At 44.4% G+C, this 19,804-nt stretch overlaps 2 protein-coding genes across 2 annotated transcripts in view; both read right to left on the minus strand.

The window, feature by feature from the left end:
* Positions 1-12,235, minus strand: part of LOC139911320 (regulator of G-protein signaling 12-like) — a 35,465-nt gene extending 23,230 nt beyond the window's left edge. The window contains exons 1-2 of the mRNA XM_071898834.2: positions 10,445-12,235; positions 8,471-8,560 (exon numbers count right to left, since the gene is read on the minus strand). Coding sequence (XP_071754935.1) covers positions 8,471-8,560; positions 10,445-12,235 — 1,881 coding nt within the window. The remainder of the gene's footprint in view (positions 1-8,470; positions 8,561-10,444) is intronic.
* A 3,682-nt stretch (positions 12,236-15,917) lies between these two features.
* msantd1 (Myb/SANT-like DNA-binding domain containing 1) lies at positions 15,918-18,258 on the minus strand. Its single transcript, XM_071898831.2, has 3 exons — positions 18,005-18,258; positions 16,959-17,252; positions 15,918-16,212 (listed from the first exon to the last, which is right to left on the minus strand). Exons 1-3 carry the CDS (start codon positions 18,256-18,258, stop codon positions 15,918-15,920), a joined length of 843 nt encoding a protein of 280 aa, XP_071754932.2.
* Between the last annotated feature and the right edge of the window lie 1,546 nt (positions 18,259-19,804).

Raw genomic sequence — 19,804 nt, forward strand, 5'->3', positions numbered from 1 at the left:
CTTGTGCCGTACTGTGTGTGTGCGTGTGTTTGTGTGTGTGTGTGTGTGTGTTAGCCACTTGTTGCTGATAACAAGGCTAGCATTCCTCTGAATGGAGATGTTTACCTTTCTCCCTCTTGCTGCCCTACCTCTCTCAGGGTCAGGCACTTGCTGCTTTAACTAGGATCGGAATTAGCCTCTCCCAACTTATTACAGTAATGTTACACTAACTCTGCCTGAACCAGCACAGTTCCACTGACCTCATGCTGTGGTGCACCATGGCATCGGCCCCATTATCTATAGCTAAAGTAATTGCATAGCCTGAATGCATGCATGGCAACGTGATATTAACTCTGTGTTGGAGTTATGAACGGGAATCTCAGCATCTCACAGATGGACTGGCTGGATGTGATGCTAGATTTAAAATGTGCCAAATCTAAAATCCATTTCATTTACCAGGCAGGACTGAACACCTCAAAAAAATGAGACAACTGCAGAGAGCGAAACTGGAACCAGTGACCCTCCCCCCCAAATTTATTATCACGGAGAAAGGGTTGCGCTCACATGTGCCTGGAGGGTTCGAGGTGGGTAAACCACATAAGACGCCACCACACCCTCCTGCTCTCTTTCCCCTTCTCTTCCATAAACAACACCAGAAATGGACTTTCCAACCTGAAACCTGACACTTATAATTAGCCCTGTGACTCTTTCCCCCCTTTTCCACCAAAATAACTTCACGAGAAAGCTTAGTGTGCAGCGTTTCGGGGTGCTTGGGTGAGTTTGTTGTGTAAAGAAAAGGCCGTGTTATTACTGAATATCTGCCTCCTGGATGTGCAACGGGGCAGACCTTGGCACTGAGAAGGAACAGACACAGTCGCTTACTTCCTGAGCATAACTCTCAGTGTCCTGACCTTACAGCCTACGGTCTAATCCTACTGGTCATACGGAGAACCTGAGCTGGCTGAGTGAGACTGGGAAAGAATGGAAGGATGCGGGGTTGGTTTAAGTTCATCCCCCCAGGCTAAAGGATGCCGTCCAGTCCCCATGGGTATTTGGCATGGGGACAAGTTCACGGCAACTCTCACAGGGGCAAAAATAGACGTTTGAGGAGGGAAACAAAGACAAAGACAGTGGATTGCTTTGTCTATCGGCTATTGTTTATCTATATTCTTTATTTAACCATTGTTTGAGACACTTATTGTTCTCTGTAATATGTAAAATAACAGCTTACCTTTCAAATATGCTCACATTTCATAATATGACTCACAGGTCGACTAGTACTACATCATTTGCATTTCAGGGCAAACTTTATATCCGGCACCTTTACAAATACCATCACACATGCTGCAGGTCCCAACATGAACAATACGTGGCGCCAACCAACAGCAAGCAAGTCACACAATAACCATGGCATATAAACAGACATATTGTATTTCTTTATATTGACTAGCGGGTGAAGAAGTTATAGAAATAGCTCACAGGGGAAAGTTAGTGTTTAGGCTGCCAAAGTAAAGCACCAAGTCAATCCCTCACAATAGCGCGGGGAGAATAACTTGGCTGCCCCAACAATCCGTGTTTATGACTTCCACAGTGCTAAGCAGACAAGACCTTGGCCTGGTTCTACAGCGTCCTGCGCCAACACAAGGCCAAAAAGATACCAACCACATTCATTTTCCAACCTTCCCTGGAAGCCTCTCCAGTTCAAACAAGACAGCCTGTCTTACTCAACGTCTTCGACATGAGGCGAACGCGCCCCAGCGATACCCCAGCCACAGGTGTGAGGTAAAGTGTCGAATGCGGCGAGCAGGCTGCCGTATCTCAGACATGTCCAAACTGTTACCAGGGAGGTGATAAAACAGTTTGGCAATTCTAAGCCGTTCCTTGTTGAGTAACCTCCACACCCTTGGCAACAGACTCACACTCAGTGAAGCAGAGGAATTTAATAATAGTAAGTTTGAGGAAGGTAAATAGTGTGTGGGGACTGAATCATTTGCAGAACCTATGCTTCACATCCACAGCCTTCCTTGAGGCAGCCTTTCCCATGCAGCCAATCAACTGGGAATGATGAAGAGCTGTGCGGAAAACTAAACCAACATATCATGTTTCCGAGTGGGCAGTTTGCTAGATGTTGATAGATGATGTCATGGTGTTGGTGTGACATCATCGTACAATGCTTAATAACAAAAAGCCAACGAAGAAGCCAAGAGTGGAATTGCAGTGCGTCTCCGGCCAGAGGTGGAAGGCAGCGGGTATTTTCCGTGGTTACAGTTTGGTCAAACAGCAAACTCAGCAACCACAGCCACATCTGGTCATCTGGTTATTGGCTGTTGCATATTCATACCCCGAGCAGCTGGACAATCAAATAACTTCATCTGAAGTTTCGCTGTGTTAATGTACTGTTTTTCCAGTTGGTGGGTTGGGAAAGAAGCAGTCTATTTAATTACAATAAAACCTCTGCGGGAGGAGAAAAAAGAATCATAGTGGAGACATTTAGAAAATGTCAGGCTGCCTGCTCTTTGCATCCTATAATGCTAGCCTGAGGACACATTTCGTGAGCGCAACTGTCCACCCACACTCCAGAGCTGCCCATGTGATGTCAGCGAGATAAAAGTGCGTCGTGTTCCCTTGCCTCTACCGCTAATCCCCGGGAACACACTATTCCTGCTCATCTTCTCAAGTCACAACATCCACATCAAACATAGAGCGCAGAATTCATACACTGAAAGTATGACATGGCAGCAGACAATTATTCTAATATTAGTAGTAATCATAACATAACAACATGCATGTGCATATAAGCTATGTTTACTTGCATATTTATGTAGGTTCCTTTAAGACATGAACAACCAAGACCATGCAGCGCAGAAAAAAAACAGTTGTACCAAAGACATATTTCAGCAAAGGTTGCTTTGTGAGAAATGAATAAGATGGGTGGTGAATCACAGCAGGAAAATGCCTATAGGAAACCAAGAGGGGCAGGGCAAAACCACAAGCAACCACTTCAAGTTCAAACTCAACTAAGGCTGCTACATGGCCACCTAAAAATATCATGCCACTGAACATTCAGTGAGGACTTGATTCCATCTGACAACAACAACCCATGATCTCCATCCCCCCCCCCCCCAACACCAAATGCAACTTCTCCCAACGGCGCCAATTCATTTTGAAATGGGTCACTTGTCAAGCGAGTGCAACAAAGCTCACTTCGTTCAAGGGCGCATAACCAACGCTTGGTGGGTAGATGACAAGAGGAATCCTGGGTCACTTCACAAAACCCTTTTAGTATGACGCCTAATTTAAAGTCAGTGTGCATCCTGATATAGAAGCTAAACAGCATTTTCTGTATACAGCAGCGCAGTGTGTGTCACGCAGCACATGGGAGTTCAGCTGGCACTGGCCAAAACATTCCTCCGACAGACCACACAAGCTAACCACTGTATGCCGCTCAGACGCTACAACAGGAGCTACAAAGAGCCCAAAGAAGGAAAAGTAACCGTTGCAGAGAAGACACCACCAGCATAAAAGATAAAGATGGCATCGCCGAACAGAGAAAAAGTGAGGAAAGGCAAAATAATGACAGAGAAAGACTTTAGAATTTCATGATGAGACTTACAGAGTTGAGAGTTAAAGTTTGCTCCATGTATGGTGCTGTGTGCGTGTGTTTGGCTCGTCTTCAGCGCTGCTCCACACGCCCGGTGTGTGTAAACGAGTCCATCCGCTGGAGCTCCGTGGTGCGTGTGTGAGTCTATGTGTTTTGCAGTGGAGAGAGATACTGAGCTCAACGGGGGAGGAGAGAGCGTGCAGGAGAGCCGAAAATCCTGACAGCTACTGGGAGTTCAAAAGCTCCCTCTCTCTGCTGCTGCTTCCTCTCTCTCTCTCTCCCTCCCTCTTGCACTCTCTCTCTCCCTCTCCCTCTCTCTTTGCTGTAAACTCCCTCCCTTTCCCACTCTGTCTACCTCCCTCTCTGTCTCTGTGTCTTCATGCCTCCTCTTGGTTTCTGCTACGCCCACAGGATAGATCTCTTAGCCCCAGGCGTGCAAACAAGAGCTGCTAATATCTGCACACCTAAGAGGGGAATGGAAACGCTCATGGAGCAAAGGAGGTGTCCCCCATTTCCCAGCAGACGCCCATGCACAGACATAACAGTGTACATGAACTAATAGCTTACATTAATGGATACATTCACATGCACCAACACCTCAGAAGACACTGCAACAGAGTCTCTGTGAACACACAGCAGCCTGCTAATGGTGTCATCTCTGGGAAGTTCTTGACGTGTTAGCACACACTGTCATCTGCTGAGCGATCCTGGCGCAAAGCATCTGTTTGGAGCTGGAAACAGGGAGCCTGTGATGAGGAAGAAATAGGCTCACATTGGTGGTGCGTTGGGATGTGGGGGCATATGCAGCAGAGCTGTGACAAGCTCTGTGCGGAAATAAGGCAGGGAGGTACAAAGCACCACATTCTTCGACATGCCCAAACATAAGGGGATCTGACAACAAAGGCTCAGCATGCATCAAGACGCTCCTCTCGCTTCATCACCAGATAGAGAGAGAAAACGAACCTACACAAACACGCACACAGAATAATAAAGCAGTTTCTTCTTCTACTGAGGCAGAAAGAAGGCACACAAATGAAACAGGCCAAAAGCACAAGACTATATGCCGTTCTGGCTTGGTGCGTGGGCTGCAAACGCTACGTGTCAGAGCCTTCGTAATGTGGAGAAAAATAACAAGCTTTTGCTCATTCCCGTGCTAGCCGCTCTGACGCACACCACTGACCACGGAAAAAGCAACACGGCCACACGCGTGCAAATTGTTCTGGGCTTCCCCATATCATGCAGCGAGGCCACATCCAGGGGTTATCCGCAGGGGTCTGCCCTAAGCACCGATGGTGAACTCTGAAACAGTCTCACGGTGTCCTTGTGAGTCCAGATGCATGTGCTGACCGGGAGCTTATCACGTTTTTCATACACTCAGCATGAGAACAGTCCTTCAAAACATCCTTCACAACAATACATGAGTAGGAAAGTGCTGCAGAAACCAATCACTCCCCCCCCCCCCTTAGATTAAAACCTGCACTACTATCACATCACCAAGGAGTCATTTAGTGTCCATAGTGTAGTGCATCTTGTCCTCTGAAAAGAGAAAAGAGGTTCTGACTCTCTACTTTAAATGTCTTAGGAAGAGAAGTATGTGCGTCAGTATAAGATATCTGATGTATAAGATCTCAATATGGAGATTCCATTATCGAACGTCATATTAGGACTGCTGCTAACAAGAACAGAAGTGGTTCTCCAAATCTGTGGCTAAATTAAACCACAAACCTTTGCAAATGCATGAGTCATTACATGGCCATGATTGGTAATGCCATTGGATGGACTTAGGTTCGCTGTGGCAGGAGCTTTTAGAAGTGCATCATCTGATCTCTGACTGTGAACCCCGGGTGAAGCTCAGCCCTTGAAATGAGAGCCGAGGGGCAAGCGCTAGGTGAGGATCTAATTGCTTTTTACGACCATAAAACATTCCCTACCGTGCTATTACCTGAAATGTATAGGCCTACAATGACTTCAAGCTGTATAGGTAATTGATGCCTCTCATTTATATATGGTTTGAGTAGCTATGAGCGAGATGCACAGTGAGAATTGTGAGTCTCTTATATTTGGATGTTATCTTACAGCAAATGTTGTCCAAAACCCTCCTGGAGGGGATGGCAGTATCCTAGAGGTTAGTGGAGGAAGGTTGAAGGTTCGAATCCCAGGACCAGCTGGAGAAATGTGGGTGAGGAAAGTGAATGAGCAACACTATCTGTCTACTGTCAAGGTGCTCTTGAGCAAGGCACTTAACCCCAGATTGCTCAGTGACCAACATTAGGAGACTCTGGTTGTACTGGGCAGCTGGTGTGAATTCACCCAGGTGTGAATGTGTTGAACTGTATGAATGAGATGCAGGGTGTTGCTGGAAAAGAGCAAGCATGCTCAGTCTATTTTCCTTGAATAATAAAGGTTAAAAAGCATATATATTTTAGAGCAGACTCCCCTTAGGAAAACTCCAGTAGAGTCACTTACCCCCTCTTAGCAGCTGTCTGCTGACCAAAATGTAATTTGGCTCAGAGAATAGACTGAAGCTCAAGTTTTCTAGGAAATACTTAAATGGAATCCTACTAGTGTTATAAATATGAATAGGAGATCCACTTGTGACAAACCAATTAGTCTTAAATTAGTATCCAAAAGAGCATGGTCCTGTACAAAGAAGCAAATCCAAGTTGCTGGATGTAGATTATCAAAACAGACCAAAACAGCAGAGATTTTGAGGAATTTACAGCATTTAGTTTAAGATAAATTGAATCTGACAAATTCAATACAGCATACTCAAAAAAGAAAAACACATTCATAACATCCTAATCCATGTATTTTGTTAATCTGAGGGAAACTGTCTTTATATGGAAGATCAGTCTTGATCATTCTGTTTTCCATTACAGTTACCAAAACAAGCTCTACAGCTTGCTACAGTTGTTTAAATTCATCCTTGCAGCCATTCATCTTACAGCCAACATGTCAGGGCTTGATCATGGACAGAAATCATTACCAATGATGCTAACATCATTGGTATATTGACCAATGATGTATGATGTATAATATTGACCTTAGAGAAGAGCTGTGAAGTCCATGTGTGGGTGCAAATAACCTCTTGTAACAAAGAGAATTCAAGGTGAACTATACTGCAAGTGTGAAAGCATCCGCTGAAGTGTCCTTTGACAACACACTGAATCCCTACTAGCTTGTGGGGGACTGTTCTGTAGCTTTGACCTCCCTGGAGAAGAATAGCAACAACAGAATTTCCCAGTGCATATCAATAAAGTATTCCTTTGAAAGGCAACCTATTCTTTCTGGTTCAGGGTTGACAACACAGAAACTCATTAAATCAAATGTCTCAGGAATCTAACCGTGCATTAAAACTGCAAGCAACACAATCAACAAGTCATTGGAAGTCCATTAATTTCCTATAGGGATGAGCAACCAGGGAAACTCCATCAAGAGCCAATCAGATTTCATTGTTTCCCTACCGATGTGATTTTGTTCCACAATTACAAGAAGTTGAACGAGATTTAAGCCATTCAAAGCTTCCCAGTTCTCTACAACTTGCATAAATAATACATGATTTGCCTGGTCAAAACTTTGTAGCTGCAGACCATCACACAGCTGCAATCTGAGCCTCTCGCACCGCCCACAACCGGTCAGAATAGAGCGACCAAAAATCAACCAAGTTGCTCGCAGTGAGATCACACGGTAAGGATGAAGGGGGAAAACCATCAGGATCTGCAGTATTTTCTTTTGAAAACATAATCACACTGTGGACAAATTACAACAAATCAAAAATGAAAGAAAGCATAGAAGTTGGGCTATATGCAAGCACAACTTCTATAACTGCTGCAACCTTTTACAGCAGTCTGTAATCCTGTGGCTGTACATCTGGGGCAGACTTGCTGAAAACCTTCTGGAGCTTTTTAACAACGCTACTGTGTAGTGTGTTGGGACAATTCTGAGGTGGAGATTTGTGGTGTGCCTCTGTGAGTACAATGTGTGGTCTGTGGGTGACTGTGAATAATACAGGGATATACAGTAAGACATGCTTTTTTTTGCTGTGCTTGTTTGTGCTTGTTTGTGTGTGTGTTCATGTGTGTTCAGAGCATTTATGTGATGCATTATTTCTACATGTATGTGCGTGTGTGTGTGAATTTGAATCTGTAGGTTTGCGTGTGTAATGTATGCATGTGTTCTGTGTATGTGTGTGTGTGTGTGTGTGTGTGTGTGAGAGAGAGAATAAAACAGCGGGCTGGTAGAATCCCTCAGCAACACTAATATGAGAGAATGTGAGCACGTCATTCAGTCATTCAGCAGCGCTCATTAGCGAGGCCAAACAAACAGGGCCATGCCTCTGGCCCGCACAAAGACCACTTTGTGAGCCACCCCTTGCCACAAGTGTAGCACCAAATGCAGAGTTCAAGGCAAACGGAAATGAAAGGTTAAAAAAGAGCTGAAAGTGGAGCAGAATGAGAAAGGGGGGATGGTTGGACTGAATGTCCACATTAGTCAAGCTGACCAACTTTTCTGCATACAGGCCCAAAAGAATGGGAAGTACAGTACCCATAAAAGACCGCCATGGCCATTTCACAAAAAATAGTCTATGCTATGGAAGGAAACTGGTAAAATGAATTAAACTGGACTTGGTGAATATAGGAAATTCAATTAACTTGAAAAAAGCTCTATGAAGTTAAAAACTTTTGCCCCCAAAGTGGAAAAAAGTGGTACACTTCCTATAAAATACTGCCATTGTCACATTATCATTGTGAAATCATTTTGTTGAGGAGGCACATTGGTACAATGTATTAAATTAAAAACTTTGTGAATTTCAGAAAGGTTCCCTCATTCAAACAACTCGAAAATAAAGTCATATAAAACTGATGACAAATGAAAGAACTTGGTGCCTACCTCAAGGTCGTCCAGTGATCGCGCCAGGCTGAGACGTTTGGCGGGGCGGCGTCCTGAAGCACGAACACCCATGCCCCAAAACCTGGAGCCCTGTCAGAATATAAGAGAGAAGGATGAGCAACGAAACAAGATCGATACCCACTGTTGACAGCTTTAAATTCAACCTGCCAACATAGTGTTACTCTACATACAAAATTTCTATACACGTTTCTATTTTATTCTGGTTAGTAGTTTTCGGCTGGCATGCCCCTAGGATTAATGGACTGTCAGCCACCAATACTGGCTCTGAGTTACCAAAGAGATATCACTCACATGCTTTCATTTCGATTAAATTAGTTTAATAGTCACATTCATAACACACAAAATGTGGGCTGACTGAGATAATGTGATTTTTTTCCCATGGCAGAATTCATTTGTGTGCAGTTATTGATAGTCAGGACAAAACCCTGAGCTCTGAAGATTCACAGATCATGGAGCTCCAGTGTATCAAGCTGAGCGTACTAGAAAATGAAAATGTGGCACACCAAAGTGAGAAGTGGCTTTGAAGTCAAGTCAGTTATAACAGATGTCAGGAAATATTTAAGGATTTCCACTGGATTTGACAGATTTGCCTGCTGAACTATAGGACCACATGCTGTACGCTCAGATAATGGGAGGTCATGGCACTCACTCTCCTCTCTGACAACATGGCTCCCCGGAGCCCAGGCAAATTAGATTGGCTACAGAGCAAACCCCCGCTACGCTGCATCTCTGTTTCAACTCTGCTGAGAGAGAAGTACGGCTCTCTGCTAATTTCACCGCTAACAATGTCAAACTACCTCGGTTTTCCACCTGCCTATCACATTAGGAAAGGTAACTATTATACTTAGGTAATTCTTTTTATCCACATCTTTGTCTCGCTTTTCTCTTTGCTGTGTTAAATAGCCATAAGAATACATTTTATTCAGCAACCCCTGTTGTTATTATGATGGGAGAAGCCGAGCCTAATGTTTGAGCAAGAATAAAGAATTGCGGATAATTACCGCAGTATGACATGGGCTCTACCCCGTAATTGGCTCGGCTTCCTGTGCGAGATTGTCTTCTTTCTGATCTGATGGGAGCGGGGGGGACAGAGGCACAATTCACCCCCGCTTTATGGACAAAGGGCAATACTAAATGTGAGTTCACAAAGCTATAAATAGTTATCTCAAACATAACCTAGATTTTTATCTGCATTTCAAGCATTCAGCCATTTTTAAATGCATATATAAAAGCAATTGTGTACATTAACAGGTGAGCCATGCAAACCCACAAAATGATACTCTTCCTGTGATTGTGAGGGATTTTACGGCTGATTCTCAAACAAATCTAAAATTGCACATATCATTACACCATTTCCCTGAGAGAGGCTCATTTTGTCACGACCAGATAGCAACACAGGGACATCTTGTGGGCAACGAGGAGAGCAACAGTAAATCAGGTTCCTTCCCTCCACAGGTTTATGACAATGACATCATTGACTTACAACAGGTGCCTTCTGAGCTTAATTCACACTCACCGCCAACTGACCGGTGAAATAGTGGTATTGTATTTCATGTTAGGTGCCACCAAAAACAGACTTGACACCCCTTCAGTGTCTGGAAACTCAACTCCCAGTGACCATTTAATACTTCCTGTGTATAATGTTAGACATAAATGAAGCACAGAAACAGATGTTCTCTTCTCAGTGTGACCAAGCTAACAATGGAGCTATTTAAAGATACTCTGTGTCAGGATTTCTCATTAATACACAGCTGAGAAATTAGTCGACGACACATTGTATAGGCTATAAGAAAAAACACCACTCTTGTAGTCAATATGTTTAAAATCCTATAATATTTAGACAAAATACTGCACAAATCACATTTTAATTTAAGTTAAATTGCTACAGCTAAGATGTTGTCACCTCTCATCAAAAACGTCACATGTAGATGTTAAAAAGAGTATGTTACTAACTTTGTTATTGGCATCCTTCCTTTGTTTCCCACTCTGTTCAAGGAATCTTTTGGTCCATTCTTCTCTAGGAGGCAGCATCATGGCCTCTGCTGACTGGTACCTGTCTGAAGGGATCTGGCTCATGGGGGGCGGCAGGACATGAGGGCTGGTGCTAAGGCTGATGCTGGAGGACCAATTTTTGGTGGCCATCGCCTGGGGCTCAGGATCATCGTTGGAGACTTTAGGCCACTTCTGCTTTGAGAACCACTTTTGACTACTTCTGAGAGGGCCTCCAAAGAAGTTTGGCTTTTTACCCAAAGGCAGAGGAGGCGGTGGGGGCTTAAACTGAAACTCAAGCCTGGGTGGGGGACCTCCATAAAGGCTGGTAAGAGAGTCAGGGCCAGGTAGCGACTCTGAAAGGGAATGTGTGCTGCTACTGCTCCCGGGATTAAGACGGAGGTTCTGGGTGAGGCTTGTTGGGGTGAGGTCTTCAGACGGAGGATAATCCCATGGACAGCTGGGGAGGTGGGCCCCATGGTGGTTTCCAATGGCAGAAGGGAAATCCCTGTCCGCTCTCTCCTCAGGGGGGGAACCGTTGCCAATTCCACTGTCTCCATTGCTGCTGGCACTGCCTTGCTTGCCAGTGCTGCCATTTTCTTTGGCTTCCTGGTGGGCTTCCGTGTCTAGCTTGACTCTAAGCCTCTCCACAGCCTCCCCCATGTCACTGTACAGGACAGACACAAAGTGAAGCACGTCTGGGGGAGTGTGGGGGAATTCCAGGCAGCCCAGTGCATCTGGGTCTGGAGTGCAGTCAAAGCCAAAACGCCCAGCAATGCCCAGGTGGTCCTCATGGTGGCCCAGCTCAGGGTCAACGAAGAAAACATGGCAGGAGGCCCGCAGAGGACCGTCGTCAGGGACATGGCCATTGGAAACGTGCGCTGTAGTGACCAGGCAAAAAAAGCGCATGTCTTCGGCACACACAGCCCCTAAGACCAAGTTCTCAGCAGGGAAGGCTGCCAGCACAGCTCCTGCATCGTCACACAGGCGGATACAGTCAAACATGATCTTCATCATGACCAAAGTATGGGTATCCTGCTCTGTACCCAACTGTCGTATTCGCTCGCGAATGGCCTGTAAGCAGTCCTCCTCCGGTTCAGTGGTGTTCAAGATCAGCTCAGTGGAGCTCAGGTAGCCCACCACCATGGTCATGTTCAGAATACTCCAGTCTGGATTAGCTTCTTCTGTGTCTGTAAAAACAGAGTCTGTGTCCCCAGCTCGAGCGGTTTCCTCCTTTGGCTGCTCAGCTAAAGAGCTCCACTGTTGTGCCCAGTGCGACATGTCAGGCTCTGACACCGGCCTCTGTTTGGCCGTGACTGCTTGACTCGAGTTACAGGAGGAACGGCTGGAATGGTCCGAGATGGTGCGATGAACACCAACCTTCTGGAAAAGACTCTTTCTCTCATTAATCCCAAATTCCACATCACTAAGGATGGGGTTTCCCATGGGTCGGCCTTCAGCAAGCACAACCAACCGCAAGGGCCCTTTGCAGCTGCCGATCAACTGCACCACGGTCTCATGCGCTGCAGCGGACACGTCGGTTCCACCGACGGACATGATGCAATCTCCCTGTTTGAGTCCTACCTGGTCAGCCGGGCTCCCCTCCAGGATGCCACTCAACAGACACGGCCCCTGTCCCGCAATGGTAAAGCCATATCCTGTCCGGCCACGGATAACCTCCACCCCCCTGAGCTCACCGGCAGGATTTAAGTCCAGACGCCTCCTCACGCCCTCAGGCTGTCCTAGTATCCTCATATTTGTTGTGGGTGTTTTGAGATCCAGTGTGTGGGAACTAAAACACTTGTCTGTTGTTTTATTGCCAACACTAATGTGTTGTTGTCATCCTACATTTAGAGAAAGTGGGCAGAAGAGGGTAAGAAACAAATTTTAAAAGTAGTTTGTTTGCAATCTATCAAAATGTACAAAAGATACAACTCAATGAATGATCCCATGTTATAGAGCTGGGCAATAATCCAATATTATCATTCATCATCTTTCAATAGTCATATCATGGTGAAATAATGATATGGAGTTATGGTGATGCACAGTTCTATTAACATGATAGGATCTGCAAACATATTCAAAATCACATAACATAATTGATGTTCATGCACTGAACTGCATAAGAATTAGAGGTATGATAAAACTGAGTAATTTTCAAATAATGTTCCCTAATTTGTTTCAGATCTCATTTTGTGAGAGACTTGTAGTATTTGCTTTTAATCAGTAATGTTAATATAATAATCTTTATTTATAGAGCACTTTCAACAGAATTACAAAATACTTACAAAGATAAAAATGCTGCTTGTTTTTAATCTTTATCAGTAAAGAGCAGATTTTGTTGGGTTTTTTTGTTTTTGTGCATTTTACTAAATTCCAAAAATACTACACTTCCCTCACTGCACAAGTACGTTGTTTAAGTAATATCTTGATGTCAATCTTCTTTTAGCAATTATTTGTCAAAGTTAAAATGTAGAGGGCTTTAAGGTCCCTAGACAGCTTGTAAATTAGTCCTATCCACCCCTCCACCCACCCTAACCCTACTCCCCAAAACACAGTGCCAGCTGGCTCCCCTACTCAAGAACTCTTCAATCACAGCCAGACGTGTGGTTTCGGTCAATCATTGTTTTTAAATGTTAGTGTTCACCAGACTAGAACTTTAACATTTTAAACACCAAATACTTGACAAAGTCCATTAACAGGGCCACACAGTTATTATTCCTTTTAAAGTGTGACTCCAATAAAGTTATAAGAGAGAGTACTCACAAACTATCACCATTGATGAAGCATGTTTAAGTACTACAATTACCTTTTCAACTTCTGTAAAGTTCCGCCCAAAAGTCCACAGTTATATCCACGCTGATAAAAGTCCACACGTGTACATTTTTCACATCACAGGTCTACAGTTTTCCTTTTTTCAAAAAATTTCCCTCCCGCAATCCAGTAATCCATACGGCAGTGCGAAAGCACCACCCTCCTCCATTCACGGTTGAGATTACAAAGCGTCTTTCATAGTAACCATGACAGCGTAACGTCTCTGCAACACGTCACGTCTCCTTTTGGCCAATCACCACGCCTGTCATGTTCAATATTCAAACGTTTGAAGTGAAGCTATTGGCTGAGATTTATCAGAGTTGACAGTCTAATTTTGCGCCAATGTAAATCAAATTGAGTACAGTTGTATTATTGCCCAAACCACTCAAACATAAAGGTATAAAGGTTTAATTAGCGACTTTGAGAAAGCAACAAACCCGGAAATGTATGGCTAAGTAAATTATGTGAGAACACGTTAAATCCGAAAACACACAACGCTATCAATGTTGGTCAGTTTTCAATAAACTTGTTAAATTGTGTAAATCAGAAGTCTTACCTATTGCTGTGTTATTATCCCTCAAGCACTTTACATGTGGGTCGCCCCATGTGTCTTCCAGACCGCAGCAGGACTCACTGTGTTACCACTGGTGGTTTGTAAACAATACATCTGGCCAAAGGGCTGCAACGGTTGCAAGGGCACACACAGTCACATGGGTTTACTACACATGTGCAGCCCACACACACTTGCTAGGAACAGACAATGGACTGAAAGTCATTTTATCAGATATGCCAAGTGAAAGTAGGTGGACATAGTTTGTGTTAGGCTATGCCCTGAGTTTATTTTACAGCAGAGTAACTGGATTTAAGAATTCATGTCAGGACAGATTATATTTAAACCTGTGAACTGAAATTTATCTGTGATGACATGGATGTGTTTCCTGGAGCTGTTCTATTGATTGACTTGATGGGCTCATGATGTTAGTCTGTGTACTTAGATTTTTATTGTGTTTCAAACCCACCCTGGTTCCCAATAGATTATCCCAGGTGCTATCACAGCAATCATTTCCACCTTTTTCACTTCATTCTCTATGGAGCTGTGTGTTTGTGTAACATCAAGGTGTGAGACACGCTGCTCTTTCTTGTTTCTGGATACAAGACACAATAGTGATTGTTGCCTACAGAATATGAGTAACATTTCAAAGCAGAAATTCAGTGCTGATTTTTTCAGTGTTGCTAACACAATTTGGTTTGTGTTTGGTTTGTGTTTCATCCTTTGTTTTTATTGAGAGAGCATTGCATTTCCATGGATTGACTTCCGTGGAGCTGGCAATGCTGTCTGAAGGAACCAGTCCTCTCAAATTGGCTGCAAGGCAATGACCTTAACATTTTAGCTCTATTTGTCTTTGCCTTATGAGTGTTTTGCATTTCAATAATGATCCTGCAGTAACAGATCTGCTTCACAATATGTTGCCTAACTTATGATAAAAGACAGAAAATTAAGGCAGACCAATGTAGTTTAATTCAGCAGCAGTTCAAACAAGAATAGGACTTCTTCACCAATGAAAAACTGAAATCTCTGAAAAATGTCCATGCGTTTCTACATATGTTAAGACAGTGTAACAGCTTCTGTCTTAAAAATTGCATGTATAGCCTACGTGATGCTAAAAGCAGAATGCCACCCAAATTCAAAATTTGCATAACGTTATTTGTATGCCTTAGTCAGTCCAATCAGTATGTAAGCAGAGCATCAAGACTATAATCTGCGTAATGTGATCATAGTGATACACAATCTGAGGTTGCTTCACTGACAGTAAATAGGAGAATGACTTTGTGGACTCAACATTTGTCTGATTTTATACATCCAAATGAGCTGCAGGTTTATCAATTTTAAACCAGGAAATGTGCCCTTATTGTTAAAAACTCATTGCAGCTACAGTCAGAATCACCTGTCTTCTCCAGTTTGTTTTCCATGGAGCTATACATCAGTATGGCGTCATAAATTCAAGGTCGAGACAACTAGTCTGTCTCATCAGCACAGACTTTACTGTTATAGAGCACAGGAATGACATATTTGAAAGCTGATATTCAGTGATGTTCCCCTTCATCAGAACTCATCATCACCAGAAACAGTATAGTTTGTGTTGTTCATGTCCTTTCCGATCTCTCCAGGAACAGCAGGGCTTACTGTATCCAGCAGTTAATCACCATCCAACTCCCTTAACTAACAAGTCTGGTTCACAAACCTCCCCAGCTTGTAATTATCCTGACACAGCAACAGAGCGAAGGGGCAAGGTGAGTCTATTTTCGCACAAGACTATTGTCCTCTCAATAACAGTAATCATAACAGGGCATTTCACAGTTACCAAGACACAGGATCTGATATGGCTATCCCTTGTGTTGTAGAAACATTTCTTAGATGGTAAAGTGTGAGCTGAAGTTTTGAAGATGACCACCTTCCATTGCAGATATTTCAGTGAATTTGGTTGATGACACCTCCAGAAATGTTGACCTTGACCTACAACACCATACATATTAAAAATGTTCCATGTTAAACTGAAATTTCAAATAAATATATTCCATTCCTGGTCCGAGGAGGCTACAGGTGGGGCTAGACCCTGCCGCTTCACGCCTTCCCGGGGTCTTTGGCCCCGCCCGGAGCCCAGGAGGCTGACGTGGCGGCGGGGGGCTGGATCATTTTCTCCAGCAGGTTCATCATACGCTCCTGGAGCTGAAGACACTGGACCTGCAGGAAGTTCTGCTGGTGCATGGCCCGGCGGACCTCCCTGCACGTCTCCTCCACGGCCCGGCTCACCCTCCTCTGCTCCTGCAGCATGGACTGCATGACCCGCAGTTTCTTCCTCTTCATGGACATTTGCTTGACGTAAGCGCGCTTCTTCCTGGCTGGGGCCGGATGGGAGCTGGAGAGCAGAGAGCGGACGTTTTTATACATTCCTTTTTCATCAGAAGGGAAAACCCCCCCCCCCTTCAAGAATTCATATGCTATTCCTATCATCTAGTCCAATCAGTGTTTGTGAACATCAGCTACTCTCTCCCAAAGCCAGAAACCAGAGAACGAAGACCTAAATCTATAATTTGATCATGCATAAAATCTGGAGCTGCCTCACAGTCAATGAATTGGGAGTGACATATAGGTGACTGTGAGAGCACCCAGGGAGCCATCAGAGTACATGTGATGGTTTACAAATGGCAGAACTGCTACAGAATAAACCTAATTTTGGTATAAAAATGAAAACAAATAGTGACTCCACAAAGTCTAGTTCTACCTAATAACATAACACATGTCTGTCTTTACTCTGGTTTCTGGCTTTGGAAGAGAGTTGTTTATATTCACAGATACCAACGAGATGGTCCCAGACCATAGAAATAAAATACTACATGTTTTCCAGTTATTCTGGAAAATTAATCTGGTCAGTGAGTGTTGTATTTCTTCTGATATTTGCAAAAGGAAACACACCAACACAACATGACAAATAAAGCCTTGTAAAGCAAAGTAAGGCCATTATCTCAGCCTAGTTGAATTGCTGCCATGAAACTAGAACAGCAGAGGTCAGTTTATCAACCTGCGATCGCCATTATCAGTGATTAAACCCACACACACATACACACACACCCATACAACCTCCTCTCTCTTTAAGTCTATTACCTGGAGCCCAGCGTGTGCACACTGTCAGAGCTCAAAGAGTCCACTTCTTGTTTCATCTCCACCTCATCAGAGGAGCCTGTGTACTCTGGCAGGAAGCCCATCAGCCCCTCTTCTGACTGGGGCACCAGGGTCTCTGTAGACTGGGAGGAAGTGGAGGGACCTGCGGTGGAGGACTGGAACTCAAAGGAGTTCATCCTCCCGTTCTCCAGCGGCTTAGACAGGATCTTCTCGATGGCCTTGTAATATGGCCAGTCTGGCATCTCCCCACTCTCATTGGTGGTGCATTTCAGTCTCCTGTTAGAGCGGAAGAGATGGTTAAATGTTTATAGTCAAGCAAAAGTAAAGTTTGAAGTAGGGATGTCAATGGTTAACCGTTAACCAAGAATATTTTTGACCGGTTACGCATATCGGTCTATAGGTTAATTTGCATACACCAGTGTTGCCAATTTGGCGACTTTGTCGCTAGACTTAGCGACTTTTCAGACCCCCCTGGCGACTTTATTTCTCAAAAGCGACTAGCGACAAATCTGGCGACTTTTTCTGAGCATGGGAAGCAATGTTAAAATCTCTATCTGTCTGTGAGTCTGAGTGAGTGTGTGAGTGTGTGTGTCCTTCGCATATCTCGAGAACCGTTAGTCCGATACTTCACACTTGGCGGGTGTATTGCTGGGGACCAAGGACGTGCAGTGTCAGATTTGGTGCAATTTGCACACGTGACATGTTCATTATTAATAAACTTTGAATAAACAAGCGAACAGCGCTGTCAGCAGCGGGGCGAACGGGCACTGCACTAGTTGAGTCAATGGAGCGCCGGACTAAAAGGAAAGCGCCACTTTCTTGTATTTCACGTGATTTTGCGTTTTTTCTTAAAAATTAACCGGTTAGTTACCGGTTAATGGGTATCGGCCTATCGAAAGCAAAATTAACCGAAACTGACATCCCTAGTTTGAAGTTTGGCATTTGGAGTGTGCATGCAAGTCATAATTCTGGATGAATATTTAGATCAGATCCACCCCCAAAAAAGGGCAGATTTCTATTGCACTTGCCTGTACTGGAAAGACATGTTGGTGATTTTCATCTTGATCTCCTCTTTGTAGCGTTGTTCTCCAGTCAGCTCGAAAAACCTCTGGGACATCTTCTCGTACACCTTTGCGTTCCTCTTGCTCATTTTCAGCTCGTTGTGGTGTTCCTCCCACACGTACAGGAGCGCTTTCATTTCACCATCGGTCCAGTTTCGGGCCCGCCTGTGCTTCTCACTGTGGCCCGGCACTAGGTAGTTGAAACTGTCCTCTGAAGCCATTTTGAAACAGTTGTCTTGGCCTGTGCCGGCTGGGTTCACAACAACAGACTCTTTACAGGTTGAATTTGAAAGCCTTTTCCCGTGCTAAGACCTCTCTAGACTCTGCAGTGAGGGAATGAGACCTGTAAACAGGCACACACCGTGCTGCCTGTGCCCTTCCCCCTAGCTTAGCTGAAAGAGGACTCAAAATGGGGCCTAAGGCAGGAGAGGAATCCGGTTAAAAGCTTTTAGTGGGGGTTTTCGTCACCGTGATGTCAAGTTGCCTTGGCAACGGTGAAGGAGGCCCTTCATTTTCCCTCCCTCTCCCTCTCTTCTAACCACTCCCATCCGCTCTCTTTTTCCCTCTGTCCTGCTCCACTGGCAGCACAAAAAGCTTTTAGCTGAAAGGCAGCAGTGTAAGCGCATGAGATTGCTGACAGTTTTGAAATATAAGCCTCAGGGGAGGGAGGGAGAGAGCGAGCGAGAGCACGGGTGTGTGTTTCCTTGGCAACAAGACACTGGATCTGGCATTCAGCCAAGACATTGCTCCATTTAAAAGCTTTTAATAATACACAAGTCCTTTTGAGACAGGAGAAGGAGGATTTGCTTTAGCTGAAGAAAATACTTCCAGTCTGCAGTGTAGACCTAAATAGCAAGCAGAGGCTTTCCTCTGAAACACTGTGCAACACTTTGGGAGAAAAGTAGAGGGGAAGACAATAGACAAACTGGCAATATGTGGTGATCAACCATTGGCACCCCTGCAATAGCATACAATATGCTGACTGGTTTAATCAGCTTTCTATTCATAGCCTTGGTCAGTGACAATGGACTCCTGCAGGAAGGGTTTCTCTTAGACCAGTTGGAGACCCTTCCCCTCCCCCACTGCAGGGGGTGGGTCTCTATCCCCCATGCACTCTGTCCTGGACACCCTTTTGTCTATCATAGCATATGCATTTCTCCCTCTCTCTCTCCCTCCCTCTCTCTCTCTCTCTCTCTCTCTCTCTCTCTCTCTCTCTCTTCCCCGCCCCATTCCTCTCCCTTACACAGTTCCTCCCATCCCCTCTTTCTCTCAAGAATATTTATGCTACAGAAGTTAAGGCCGGTGCATGAGCCAGGTCATAATAACTGTGGTGTATGTGAAACCCCAAACTACTCTTTCTCAACTGCCAGCCGCTTGGCTACTACTCCCTCTCTCCACATTTATGTCTGTCACTTAAAGTGAGCAAACCTCTACATGAGCACAAATTGTAATGCTGTAAAATAGTTATCATGTGTGACCCACCCTCACTTCATCTTTATTAGTGCCACTAGTTGCTGTCACTCCGTCTTAACTCAGTTTTGGACTGATTAGACCCTTAACCCATCTGCTCCTCAGTAACCTGACAGACGGCCGGTCCATGCATCATACCACAAATTGGCAGCTTCGCTCAATCCATCACATCTGTCACTTAAGACAAATGTAAGCTCTGCCTTTGCGGAAATGGAGGAGCAATTGAAAGTTGATGTGAAAGGTTTTGTGTGTTTGTTTTTCACCGTGGCCTTCAGAGTACAGTTAGAAACTTGATGG

Source organism: Centroberyx gerrardi, chromosome 23, assembly GCF_048128805.1.
Source record: "Centroberyx gerrardi isolate f3 chromosome 23, fCenGer3.hap1.cur.20231027, whole genome shotgun sequence".
NCBI lineage: Eukaryota > Metazoa > Chordata > Actinopteri > Beryciformes > Berycidae > Centroberyx > Centroberyx gerrardi.

Coding starts and splice junctions, on each gene's coding strand:
- msantd1 (XM_071898831.2), bottom strand. CDS start 18,258: ATGGCTTCAGAGGACAGTTTCAACTACCTAGTGCCGGGCCACAGTGAG. Junction 17,253..18,004: donor AACATGTCTTTCCAGTACAG/GCAAGTGCAATA, acceptor CCGCTCTAACAG/GAGACTGAAATGCACCACCA. Junction 16,213..16,958: donor GTGCACACGCTGGGCTCCAG/GTAATAGACTTA, acceptor TCTGCTCTCCAG/CTCCCATCCGGCCCCAGCCA.